We start from the raw sequence: 13,241 nt of genomic DNA, 5'->3' as shown, positions 1-13,241 counted from the left end.
AGAGCTGCGGCGGCGTTCACCTTTTTTTCAAACATTTGAAAATGTAGGCAGGTCATTTAATCACTGAGCACGGCCACATCCGCCCATTCACAGACGTACAACACGGATCTGTGTGTGTTTTCACTCGTTTATTGTGTCGCGTGTCCGAACATACCAAGGTTTTCATGATTGCAATTTAAGATCCAGTCAATTTCGCAGATTAAGCACATGTTTACTATGAAAGCTCAGTTGTTTGTATGTATAGAATGCCACTCACTGCCGCTACGACATCATGTGCTATTAAGAGACTATTTTCATTTTGGATTAGTTGACCGGAAGTTGAGTTTTGGCGCTGAAATAACGGTTTAAGTAATGGTTTTATTGTGAAGGGCTTAGCGGAAGTGTAGTGTATGCTAGTTTGTTCCAGGTCTGGTTCTTAGTTAGAGTCCACACAACATCGTGACTTAATGATAACAACGCGTCTCTCACAGCAGCGGCGATCGCGCTCTCTATCACCCACACGTGTGGTTTTGACCAAAGGACTGAAAACGGTGACATGTTTTTATCGGTGTATCAACACGTTGCGCCTGCGCCCTGAACCTACGTGTTTTTTCTCCTCCTCAGCGTGAGGTATGTTGCTTTGCTTTAAAACCAGCAGCTGCTGCACAGAGAAGATCCAGAGAGGGACATCGGACACACGGACAACACACACCGACACACCCGCCTCCTGGATCATCCCTCTGGGGCTGAGACCGAGTAATGTGCCGTCGAGAGCCGGATGAGTCGTCTGGGTTTATTTCTCTTTAATGTGGAAGGCGCTCTCTCTCATGCATTCTGAATGATCCCCCGCAGCCAGCTCCACGTATTGAGATGATCTATTTCTGTGATGGCGAAGGGTCTGTTTCCACGGGCCTGGGTGAAAAAGTCTTTCTATTTCCAGGTAATATCTCTTGCTCTGCAAAGCGGATTATAGATGCGTGTGTGTGTATAGATATATTGAGCATTGTGTCAGTGTGTCGTGATGTCGTCGTGCGGTCACGTCAGGCTGACAGCTGGCAGTGAACATCCAGCGCCTCAGCCTGCCCTGATGGGGATTGTGGGTTTGTTTCAGAAATACCTGAGGAATGTAGCTGCAGATTAAAGATTAGCCCCAGTGCAGATCCAGAATGATTAGTGCAGATCAGGGTTCAGACCTAATTACACTGACACTGTGTGTAGAGCCTGTGATAAGAAATAAACACCAGGATTTACAACCCAGGTCAGGGGAGGAACCTGATTTGTTTAGTTTGTCATCTCACTTCATTTCACCTTGTCTCCTCCTCACACATCTGACTTTGGCTCACAGTTGTGTCAGTAATCCTTTGGGGGTGGGATGCTGGGGGCTGAACCCTCTGGTTTGGGTACCAGTGGCTGGCTGCCAGCAAGTACAGTACAGTAAGGAGCTTATGCAAGAGGAGCAGAATGCTGGGTTGCTCTACGGGGAAGAGTCAACATGTTGGTGCATTACAACATAAACACAGACAGCTTATTACCATTCTGGGCCGGGACAAGTGGCTCAATGAGATCGGCCATAAACTGGGTGTTGAAATTAGGCATCTCATCTTGTGCTTGTTAACATATTTCTTATTAGGACAGAGGTAGATTAATATGTGTTCAATGTCCTCACTGTGCACACATAAACCATACGTTATACTTTTGTGATATTGCTACTGATTATATTTATATATGGTATTTTATTGCCCAGTCCTACGTCTTATCTCTCACTCAACACACTCACATTCATACTCAGACATCTGCAGAGGTGGTTCTGTACATAGAAAAAGCAAGACCCACATGGTTCCATTTTTGGCCATGCTTGTCTCTAGTTTTTATACAGTGTTCTGTCAGTTGACATGGTTGCTTTTTAAGTTGAAAGGTCACTCTCAAACCAGTCAGTATCCCTTTTTGCATTCAGTTGAAAGGTCAATACATCTACGTGATGCAAAGTCTGGCTTGTACCACATCTAAAGAGGGGTTTTGTAAAGGGGTCTGCTGGTTTTTGGCAGTGGTGGGGGTATCCAGATCTGTTGCAGGACACGGGGTCTGCTTTGTGCTAAGGTCCACAGGCCTGTTCCTCGTGGCAACATGACTTTTAATGGATAACTTCGCAGAGAAATACCAGAGGCTTATTCTTGAGGTTTTAGTTTTACCAAAGTTATCCGTTAACTTCTTTTGGCCCAAACCTGCCATCCACACATGTATGAAACAGCTATTGTACTGGACTGAACCTGAATATCCTCCTGACTCAAGTAGGACAAACCGCTTTTGAATTTCAAAGCATTTTTTTTTTTTTTTAAGTGGCAGAGTTTAAAAAGCCACATGAAAGCTCAGTTGAGTATTTTGTGAATATCCCTCATTCTTTTAGAAGTCAGTTTGATCTTTGGTACCAGCATTGTAGTTCTTATGTGCTGCAACAGTTGCCCTGTCATGAGGGTTTAATGACCATTTCTTTTATGCGGTGTGTTGGGTCGTTGATGTCTCAGCCGCAAACAAGGAGGCGCAAACTGACGAGGACAGTCAGCTCTGTCCTGAGGAGCTCTGTGGAGGAGGTGGATGAGAACAAACTACCGACACCCTCCTATTCCTACTTGAAACTCTGAGGGCAGCTCATTTAGCCGCAGGCTCTTCCGCCAGCAGCGTGTGAAGATGTGATACTGCCGGTCTTTTGTGTGCGCTGCAGTGACTGGTCTTCAGGACAGTCGATATGCGGGTGGATCCAGGGTAACTGGATCTAACTGTTGACAGCTGGTAACTCCACAACATGCATGATGGGTCCTGGACTATGTGACTTTGCATATTTGATTCAAATGTGAAGGTGTTACTTCCTGCGCTGCTCATCACCAGCTCCTTTTACTGTCAGTAACTTTCTCTCTTTGCCACTTCAGCTGTGGACAGTGGTCAGTGTGTGCCTTTCTAATTTAGGTGCAATATTTTTCCATTCTACTCTCTTTTTTTTTGGCATATTAACATCCGTTTATATGATAGTATTCAACCATTTTGGGATCAATTAAGAGGATCTCATGTGATCTTAGCTAGGACCATCACTACATAATAGATTCCAGGAAAGAGAGAATGCTGTAAAGGATCACAGGGAGTAGCTTCTTTGCTGCCTGTTTCTTTCTTTTTTTCTACTTCTAAGCTCGGTCATGTGTTTGCAGAGAGGCACCATCCAACACGCACACATGACTCAAAGTCACTTCCCTGTTACGAACTGTCTCATGTCTTACCATACTGTCTGTGTGTCTAATGCACATGCAGTTTCGGCGCACATTCATGCATCCCAGAGGATCTGATAGTAGCCTGTAGTTGCTCTGCACTCCCCCGATGCCGCCTGTTCCCTCCCCGGAGGCCCCACTATCTTTTTGTTCATCTCCTCAGGACACAGAGCGTTTGAAAACAAGGCAGCTCTGCAGAGGAGACACCTCTCAAGTTCTAACTTGAAGCCACTGTCAAAACACTAACCGTAATGCACCAGAGGGAATGGAAGACAGGAAATGTCTGGTTTTCCTCTATGTTCTCTTTGGTTTTTTGGTTGTTCACAGTGGGGATGTTTTTACATCTTTTATGTGAACAAACTCAATGAAGAGGCCCTGGACCTCATCAGAGGTATTTATCATTTTCAGAGACCAAAATCCAAATCAAAACAATTGAGCCAAAAATGGATTAAAGGATCTGAAATATTGGTTGTAGATCAACCATCTGTGGGTGTCCTGCTGTAACTGGCATGGACCTAAAACAGAAAAATCTCCAGTCCTGTCTGTGAAGATCACAGAGCATCAAACATAGAAATGCCTTTGACGTGATGCCTACCTCATTGGGTCCAATATGTTTTTTGGGGGGATTTGGAAATCCTACTGAAGCTGAATGGAGAAACGCAGCGATCTGCCGTTAACACACACAACATAAGATATATCTGCCATGTGAAAGTGATGGTGCAGTTACAGTCCCCTGAGAAAAAGTTTTGTTTTGGTTAAAGTCCCACACTGTGGCTGAAACAACAACGTTGACCTAAATTCTTTTTCACTGCTCCACTACACCTTCCAGATTTATGCTTCGCATTACAAGAGTCACATAATGAATATACTGCTGAAATGACAATTTTAATAGCTAATTGTCAACTGACAGAATATCAGCTCCAATAAAAATGGACACACTTTTTGTACTTTTTAACTTAAATGGAAAACTTAAACAAAAAATTCTGCACAGATATTCACGATCCCCAGAAGATGAATCCTAAAGACTTGAAGTAAACTTCTGACATTTCTGTACGGTCACCACCAGGTCAAATCTGCTATTGACTATTTAACTTTACTTAACTCGTGCAGTCACGCAGCCAGCATGGTTACTGGCATTTGATTTATTCAAGGACTGTTTGTACTGCTGAAATTAAATTGGACTCATTTTTAAATTCACATGAACTTCAAATTGATTCCAGTCGTAATAACAGTAAACATTTGCTCTCTGCAGTGCTCGCTGTGTCATGTCACAAATGGAGGTGAAGTGTCTGCTGTTGTTTAGGAGCAATTTTATGTTAGGGCTCTGGTGACATTTAAATTGGGTTTATTTCTTGGCACTGTAGAGTAAACAAATAAATAAAAGTTCATTAAAAACTCTAGTAAACAGTCAGAGGTAAATCATTACCTTTCGGTTCTACATGTACTGTATCTTGTTCTGTGCTTTTCAACAGTGTTTTCTTGTCTTTAGATTGTGTGTCCTTTTTTACGAGTTCGCATTTTCTGTGAATCCAAGGATTTGTAATGTCACCTTGAGGAAGGAGTTTTTTCTGTACAAGTGAATGTTTCCTGTATTTTATGATCACATTTCCATGTTGTGTCCGTGTGAAGAGTAGGTACATATAATTCCATTATCTTGCATAATGTCACAGAAACAACAGGACTTCTTTGTGTGTCATGTGATGTGTGCATCCCATGACACAAGAAGTCATTCTTTTTTTTTTTTGCTTCAGCCATAACAGGAAAGGCATGACATGTCGGAACTGCACCTCTAAGACTATTTTCCAGTTTAATTGGCGATTGTTGCACATGGCAACTAATCATCCAGCCAGTACCTTGTTATGGGACACCCTGTAACATAATAGGTCACCATGGCAACCCATTATTTGATCAGGGTTGGTTAGGGATTGCAAACATCTAACTTGGATCGAGAGTCTTTTGGTGCACTCTCTGTATACCCTGATATTCCTGTGACGTTAGTATTACCGGGATGACACAGTAGCAGGGCGAACACACTTCCCTTTTGGATCCATCTTTGTGTTTTTGCTCATCTTTGTGTTTTTGCTCATCATTCATAGGCTCGAATCTCCTTCGTTCGAGTGAAGTACTTGTTCCTTACATGGCTGACCGTGCTGGTGGGGAGCTGGGTACTGTACGTGCAATACTCCGCCTACACAGAGGTGTGCAGAGGACACGAGTGCAAGAACGCCATTGTGAGTATTGCCTTTATTCGATCATCTCATTTATGTGTTTCAGACCAAGTCATGTCGAATGCAAAAAGCAAAAATCATTCAAATGAGGCTGTTACTGTTTTGGATCAAGTCAACTTTAGAACTGTTTGTGGTTTGAAAATGACACAATTCTCCTTCAGTGTGTAATTTGAGTTCTTTGTGGCAACTACAATGTGATGTGTTCTCTTTTATGGGACCTGGAAATGTAATATTCCCGCTTTATTGTAAATGTTAAACACTCTGAAAATAATATATTGGATAATGGAGTTTCATTTTCTCTCTCTCCAAGTGTGATCAATACAGGAAGGGGATCATCGATGGCTCTGCCTGCAGCAGTCTGTGTGACAAAGAAACCCTATATTTGAGCAGGTGTCAGTCAATGCTGCCAAACAACCAGGTAACTTCTTTAATTTGTTACACGTATAGCAATGACCCTAACCACTGATTTAAAGCGTGGCTGAGTGGTTCTGACCTATTCTAACTCCTCCCTGTTGACCAGGTATACACAGGAAGCTGGGGAGACCATGACGGAATCATCCGCTGTAAGCTGGGGGAGGTTTTGCACTACGAGCTGGGCGAGGAGCCGGAGCCTCGGAGGGAGACACCAGTGTTCGACAAGCCCACTAAAGGCACATCAGTGGAGAAGTTCAAAGAAATGGTTTTCAATCACCTAAAGGTAAACGTTGACGTGGGTTGGAAAGGTTTGGATAGAAGCAGGTCTGTGTCGCGACAGACTAAAGCCTGAAACAACAAATCTCTGTCTTGTCATTCTCCATCTCTCAGTCTAAGCTTGGAGAGCAGGCCAACCTCGCCAGCCTCGTCAGCCAGATCCTGTCTGTCGCCGATGGCAACAGAGACGGACGGGTGTCGCTGCCAGAGGCTCGCTCCACGTGGGCCCTCCTGCAGATGGACGAGGTATAAAAATACATGTGATGTCATGTTGTGGAAACACAATTAAACATGACGGACAGATTCATCAGATTTCTGCTTTGTTTCTTTGAGGTGCTGCTGGGCCTGCTGCTCCAGGACCGTGGACACACTCCTCGCCTCATGGGCTACTGCGGGGACCTGTACATGACAGAGCGAGTCCCCTACGGGCCCCTGTACGGTTTGTCTCTACCATGGCCGCTGGTGTCCTGGGTGCCGAGCAGTTTGCAGCGCACGATGGACCAGTGGTTCACGCCTTCTTGGCCTCGCAAAGCCAAGATATCCATGGGTCTGCTGGAGCTGGTAGAGGACATCTTCCACGGCACATACGGCAGCTTCCTGATCTGCGACCTCACCGCCGCACACTTCGGTTACACTGACCGCCACGAGATCCGTCTCACCAACACCGGAGCCGTTGTTTCTGAGGACGAGTTCAGACGAACCATGCGTGTGCTGAAGTGCGAGACAGATGCTGACTGCGTGTACGGGGTGGACTGCCGGACATCATGCAACGTGTCGGAGAAGCGGTGCAGGGAGGAGCCCATCCAGCCAAACTTGGCGAAAGCATGCGGTGCACTTAAGGACTACATCCTGCGCGGGGCGCCGTCAGCGATGAGGGAGGAACTGGAGAGGCAGTTGTACGCCTGTATGGCTCTGAAGGGTAACGCTGGACAGATGAACATGGAGCACTCGCTAATCCTCAACAACCTGAAAGCTCTGCTGTGGAGACAGATCTCTCACACCAAGGACTCGTGACGAGGAGAAGAAATCTTTCTCAAATCAGTTTCTCACGTAGAGCTGAGTATTGAAGATGCTGTGATATAGAAGCTGCAAATTTAATGGAGTCATTTTTACCAACTCTTAACAACATAAACTGACTGATGGAGACTCTACCTCCTCTGACCCTGTCACAGAAGTTCGGGGTCTGGATTTACGTTTGTTGAAATGAACTGAACTGAATGATAGCATGTTGCCATCACTCACACAGACACGTTATATTGTATTGTTCACAAATGTGGAATGTTTCATGAGTTAATGAGTTACTGCTGGACAAAGAGCTGAGAGACTCAATCTCTGTTTTTATCACAGATGTGTGGGTTAACTGAGAAGAGTTTATCATTTAGGAGTTTATTCTATTTGGGAAAACAAGGATCAAGTCAGTGATTGTTGCACAAAAGCTCCAATTTGAAGTGTATTGAAATAACACTACATTTATTTACGCGCCTTAATTCTTTTCAACACAAGAGATTTTTATTTGGATCTGCACCAAATTGCACAGACTCATAAATATCAGTCCCTTAAACATGCCTGATTTGAAGCCATGAATTATTCTCTGAGAAGTCAACAAGAATGTTGAAAAACGTCCTATCTCGCAATGTTCAGGAATATGAAAAATACATTCCTGGATCCGCTCTCTGATTCTGATCTGCACCAAAATTGAATGGGTTCTATTTTGGGTCGTGCTCCACCCATTCACAGATTTTATGAAAATCGGTTTAGTCATTTTTGCGTAAACCTGCTACGTAACAAACAAACGCAGATAAGTCAAATAAAAAACTTAAATCGATTTGTGAGGGAATTGAACAAATAAGTCAATAAATTGATCCAGTGACAAAGATCACTGAAGCTGTTCATGGTGGCTCTTCTGTGAGCTGTCAATCATCTGTATGATGAAGTGGTGGCAGCTGATTAGCTTCAATGTGCTGGTATTCATGTGTCAGTACTGCACAGGGTTCATACTGTGCCTCAGTGTACTTCATCATACTTCAAGTTTTCCACCTGTAAGTGAATCTTCAATGCTGCATCAACGACAGAGAAAATATCAATGTATTTAATTTGGTCTGTGAATGTTATCTACGTGTACTTTTCACTGAAAACAGCATTTGTGGTAAATGTACTGTATCACCTTGTTTTGGGGGGATTTCATCTGTCACAGTGCCAGAGGTCATGCTGAAGTCGTTCTCTGATGAATGTTTACCACTGGTGACCGTGGAGAAGTTCACCCACACATCTCACATTTCAATGATACATTAAAAAAAATATATATATATATTTTCCATGGTCCCTTCCAGACATTGCAGATGTGAAGTGACAGTGACCATGTTGACAGCCTAACTTATGTCATGCATTGTTGTCAGTGCACCTCAGAACAGACATGACCTGTAAAGCATGTGACGCTTGTGGTCAGTGCTGCTGTTTGAGTTTGGAAAATGTAAAAAAAAAACAAACATGTTTACTTATTGAAACCAGCATGATTTTGCACAATTAAACTACATACCACTTCACCGTAATGTGTCCAACCTGTTTAAGTCTATCACGATTTGCACTATACCTATTAAACCAATACTGGTGATGAGGTTATCACTGAATATTAGTTTCAGTTACACAACCATGATCACAAGCAAAAAAACTAGCTTGCCTCTCAGTAGAGGGCATATACCTCTCTCAAGGCCCAATGGCACCTTATGAAACCATATTTAAATTCACTAAATTTAGGTTTTTATTTGGATCTGTAACAATATACACATGTGCAATTTTCTTAATTTATTGAATTATTCTGAGAAATTAAGGAAAATGTTAAGAAATGGAAATCTCAACTCCTGTCATCTTAAAGTGAAAGAAAACTGGAGCTTCCCCATTTCAGATGTGCACCAAAATGAAATACCTTCCCTTCCACATCCTTCTATCAAGTTGCATGGTTATAACTCCAGTGATTTATGCCTAATCCTGCTAATAAACACAGATGAAAACCTCCTTGGCTGAGGTTCAAAGCTTGTTTCCTTAAACTACAATCATCTTCACACAACTCATTTAAAGAACTTAACACTCAGAGCACATACCTCTGCCAGAGCTAATACCACATATTGCCACGTGAAAGCGGAAAACATTTCCTGGATCAGAAAAATGTAATAGGTTCTTTGGGACATTCCCCACCCCTCCACAAACTTTCATGGAAAACAGTTTAGTAGTTTTTACACAATCCTGCTGACTATGAAACAAATGCACGTAGATGGAAACATAACCTCCTTGGTGGAGGTAGAAATGGACTGAGCCAGAAACAGGCATGAGTTTGAAATAAATTTATTTGTCTGTGAAGTGTGTGTTGTTGCAGCAGGGCCCTTCGCCGGGCCTCTAACCGTCCCCTTCTTCTTGTTCTTGTGCTCGTAAGAAGCTGGCCTTTTTCTGGGCGACGCGATCCTTCCTCTGTGCCAGAGATAACTTGGCGCGATTCCACCTGCACCGGAAAAAGACACAATAAAGACTCCATTAACATTCAGAACAGCCATGGAGAGAAAAGTTTGTCTGCTCAGCTTTGGGAGGTTCCCAGTATTATTCAGTACTTCAAGAGGGAGCGGAAGCTAAATTGAGGAAGTTTATCCCCCATGTACCAATAATGTGACGTGGGTATGTTAAGGGTTATATTGTCGCAATAGGCCTTTTCACAGCCATTTTGACCTGTTACAGCAGGAAAAGTACATGGAAATAATTCAGATTTCCTTTTTCAGTTTCACAGTCCTGACGTTCATGCTGGCCAACAGTCACAGTAGCACCTGTTCTTTTCGTGGACATGTTCAAATGTTTGGTGTGATAAGATTTTTTTAAATAAATATGTACTTTTCAGTTTTTTCCTCATGTGTTTAAGCATCACCAGCACTGGCTAAGAGAAGTAAAAAAAAAAACGGAGTTATGGAAATCGGGAACCCACCTCTTCTTTTTGATGTCTTTTTTGGGTTTCTGCTCGTGAACGGGGTTCGCTCTGATGGTGGCGTGTGCTTTTTTGTACATTTCTTCTACCTGAAAAGAACAAAACAGACAAACACGGTTGTATTTTTGTTGTCGTTTATGTTTATGCACTCTACTGCATACATGTTGATTTGACTTGCTTCTCTCAGCCCCGTCTTGAAAGGACAGTAAACATCAGCTAATGCAAATGAAGGACCAACTACATTTTGCTCAGTGTGTTTTGTATCATCATCAAGAAGCAGAAAACAAACAGCAGCGATAAGACGGATCAGTTCGGCTGCCTGGAGAACAGGCGCCGATGGATCACTTTATGGATCATTTGATGGTACCCCCTGGTGGCCAGTCTGACAATGAGACTGAGTGGGATCATGTTGATGAGGCAACTTACGTCCAACTGTTAGTTTTATTATCAACTACTTCAAATTTCATACACCACAGCTACTTCAGCATAATTTAAGGAATATAAATATAAAGTAAAATATATATTTCGGTTTAAGCTATCCGCCCAAAGAGTTGGACATTACACCAGTAACCAAAGTCACAGATGCTTTGACGACGTCTCACACGTGTCCTGTTTTCATGCTGTTAAAATCTTACCGTTTCTGACGTGACTCCATTTTTGATGAAGCGAGAGAACTGTTTCTTGTAGGCGTCCTCGTCCTCCTCCATCAGGTACGCCATGTAATCGGCCACGTTCATGCCCATGATGTGTTTACGGTGCACCTCTGCGTTGAACTCTTTGCTTTCTGCGTCATAACCGGGGAAGCGCTTCACACTAGAAACAACAAAGAGCAGAGATCACAACAGTGTCAAACCACCCAGCATCTCCAAACACTTTGATTCTGAGTTGACTAAAAATATTCCCCCGTTTGTTTCTTTTAAAATGTAATTCTGTCAACGTTTTCTCAAGACCTTCAGTGTTATTGTGACAATGTTCAGTTTTCTATAGAGCTCTGTTACGTATTTACAATTCAATAAAATCAATAACTGCTTTGGTTCCTCTTGCTTCTCTCAGCCCCGTCTTGAAAGGACAGTAAACATCAGCTAATGCAAATGAAGGACCAACTACATTTTGCTCAGTGGGTTTTGTAACATCATCAAGAAGCAGAACAGAACCAGCAGCCGTAAGACGGATCAGTTCGGCTGCCTGGAAAACAGGCGCCGATCTGTCACAAGCATCATGGTCAGGGTTACATGAGCAACTGTGTTCAATAACTGACTAATAACTGAGAATGTTTGTAAATTGCTAATTTGTGCGCTTGCTTGAAAACTGCATAGACAAGATAAACAATCTGCATTCTCTTATCAGGCTCACCTGTGAGGAATGGCCAGCCCTCCGTCGACTGCACCCTTCAACGCTCCGAAGACCTTGTTTCCCGTGGTGGTTCTGGCCAGGCCTGCGTCCAGGTAACAGGTGAAGGCACCCGGCTGGCCGTCCACACTCTCTACATTGAACTCATCTCCCGTCACCTCCACCTGGCCTTCGTACACCTGGTCCATGCCGAACTTATGCAGCAGCTGAAAAGAAGAGGGTGGCATAAAAACAGAAAATGTGAGAAAGACACTCTACTCACTGACACGTTTTACTTTTGCTCGTGCTGGTTTTACAATACAGTGATTTAATTGATCTGACCAAGTTGCAAATTCAGCACACAACTCAAAGTCAAATCAGTGTGGTCTCTGCTGACACCTGCAGCTCACTGTGTGCGAGTGTGTGTTCTTACCCTGCGGGCCAGGAGCAGCCCTGTGCAGTAGGCTGCAGCATAGTTAGTGAGGCCTACAGTGATGCCATATTTGGGCAGTTCATGGGAGTAGGCAGCACACACGATCTGGTCTCCTTCGATTTTTGCATAGGCGATCTGGACAGGAAATAGAGAGAGAGAGTTTGTGTTAAATCTGGTCATTTAAATGTTGTGATCACATGAGTTTGACTCGAGTCCTGCAGCCACTGACCTGGCAGCAAATGTCCCTGTTCGAAAACCGGACGATCATGCGGTACTTGGGCGTGTTGTACTTGTTCTTGTCCTGCACCACCAGGCGCTTGCGAGCGTAAAAGTCGGTTTTCCCCTCTGACAAAATAAAGAAAATTAACTATTAATGGAGATCAATACGATTTTGACTTAATGGAGCACGCTCAGTGTGGATCCTGCAGAGATGATCTGATATTACCTCTCCTCCGCCTGAACTTCACTTCATACCTCCTGAAGTAGGCCTTGTTCTTCACCACTTTGACGAAGCCCTGAAGAGAGGAGGCAGGGGGTTAGCATGCTAGCTAACGAGGACATAAAGAGAGGGAAACCACACGGGCAACACAACATGGCCACATCTGTAGTAGACCTGTGTGTGGACGTGGTCCCGCAGAGGGGATTTAGTCGGTGTATAAAAGCTCAGTGTCTGTGAGTGAGTGTTGGAGTCCAGCATGGCAGGAGCTCAGCTGAGGTTTCATCAGCCATGAAGCGCCACGCTGGAGCTCAACACTTCACCGGCCCGGAACCAGCCAGCAAGCCGCAAACATCCACAAACATCTGAGCCTGGAACCGCTGGAAACCCTTCACCACCGCCCCACACACATGTAAACACCAAGACCGACCGCTCTGACTCTATATATAAAGTCATAGTGTCATATATACGCACCATTTTGTGTGGATTGTCGTCTTCTTCCTCCTCAGGTCAGACTCTATCTTCGGGCTGCGGAAGTCTGACGCGTCTACTCTTCCGCAGCCCCACGTATCGTCAGGAGCCGGCAGCGCCCCCTGCTGCCCCGGAAGACAGCAGCATGCATGGCCTACAGGGGGCAGCCGCCACACAGACAACAGGAGCTCACTCACCTTCTGCAACACTGATTCAGTCAGGTTTATTCTCTATGATGAAGGTTATGACTATATGATTTGATACAAACACACAGTGGGATTTATTGTTTTATTTATTTGTTGTGATTTATTTATTGTGTCGTGTGAAAATGGCAACAATAACACTAAAAGTCCTGAAAAGGCTTTTAAAATTAAATGTAAAAGGAACAGTCAATGATTTGTACTATATATCCTCTGTTATCATATAAAAAATATATAAATATATAAACATATGCTTA

The 13,241-nt window shown here is 43.7% G+C and overlaps 2 protein-coding genes across 2 annotated transcripts; one reads left to right on the top strand and one right to left on the bottom strand.

Moving 5' to 3' along the window:
* Positions 1 to 87: 87 nt before the first annotated feature.
* dipk1aa (divergent protein kinase domain 1Aa) lies at positions 88 to 7,873 on the top strand. The gene is made up of 6 exons (XM_034613689.1): positions 88 to 919; positions 5,330 to 5,464; positions 5,772 to 5,879; positions 5,982 to 6,158; positions 6,266 to 6,397; positions 6,485 to 7,873. The coding sequence occupies exons 1-6, from the start codon at positions 866 to 868 to the stop codon at positions 7,163 to 7,165; spliced, it is 1,287 nt and encodes a 428-aa protein (XP_034469580.1). The 5' UTR covers positions 88 to 865; the 3' UTR covers positions 7,166 to 7,873.
* Positions 7,874 to 9,474: 1,601 nt separating this feature from the next.
* On the bottom strand, positions 9,475 to 12,925 carry rpl5a (ribosomal protein L5a). Its single transcript, XM_034613694.1, has 8 exons — positions 12,788 to 12,925; positions 12,323 to 12,392; positions 12,107 to 12,222; positions 11,878 to 12,012; positions 11,469 to 11,671; positions 10,751 to 10,928; positions 10,116 to 10,204; positions 9,475 to 9,644 (listed from the first exon to the last, which is right to left on the bottom strand). The coding sequence occupies exons 1-8, from the start codon at positions 12,788 to 12,790 to the stop codon at positions 9,542 to 9,544; spliced, it is 897 nt and encodes a 298-aa protein (XP_034469585.1). The 5' UTR covers positions 12,791 to 12,925; the 3' UTR covers positions 9,475 to 9,541.
* Positions 12,926 to 13,241: the final 316 nt, after the last annotated feature.

Source organism: Hippoglossus hippoglossus, chromosome 17 (genome assembly GCF_009819705.1).
Source record: "Hippoglossus hippoglossus isolate fHipHip1 chromosome 17, fHipHip1.pri, whole genome shotgun sequence".
NCBI lineage: Eukaryota > Metazoa > Chordata > Actinopteri > Pleuronectiformes > Pleuronectidae > Hippoglossus > Hippoglossus hippoglossus.
Note: the sequence above shows the minus strand (reverse complement) of the source record. Positions and strands in the feature narration are given on the sequence as shown.

What these genes read in the sequence shown, in the direction of transcription:
- dipk1aa (XM_034613689.1), top strand. Translation starts at nt 866, where the DNA reads ATGGCGAAGGGTCTGTTTCCACGGGCCTGGGTGAAAAAGTCTTTCTAT. An exon ending in AAAAGTCTTTCTATTTCCAG is followed by an intron (nt 920 to 5,329) that starts GTAATATCTCTT and finishes CATCATTCATAG; the next exon opens with GCTCGAATCTCCTTCGTTCG. An exon ending in CCCTCCTGCAGATGGACGAG is followed by an intron (nt 6,398 to 6,484) that starts GTATAAAAATAC and finishes TGTTTCTTTGAG; the next exon opens with GTGCTGCTGGGCCTGCTGCT.
- rpl5a (XM_034613694.1), bottom strand. An exon ending in ACAGGGACATTTGCTGCCAG is followed by an intron (nt 12,013 to 12,106) that starts GTCAGTGGCTGC and finishes TTTCCTGTCCAG; the next exon opens with ATCGCCTATGCAAAAATCGA. An exon ending in AAAGACATCAAAAAGAAGAG is followed by an intron (nt 9,645 to 10,115) that starts GTGGGTTCCCGA and finishes TTTCCGGTGCAG; the next exon opens with GTGGAATCGCGCCAAGTTAT.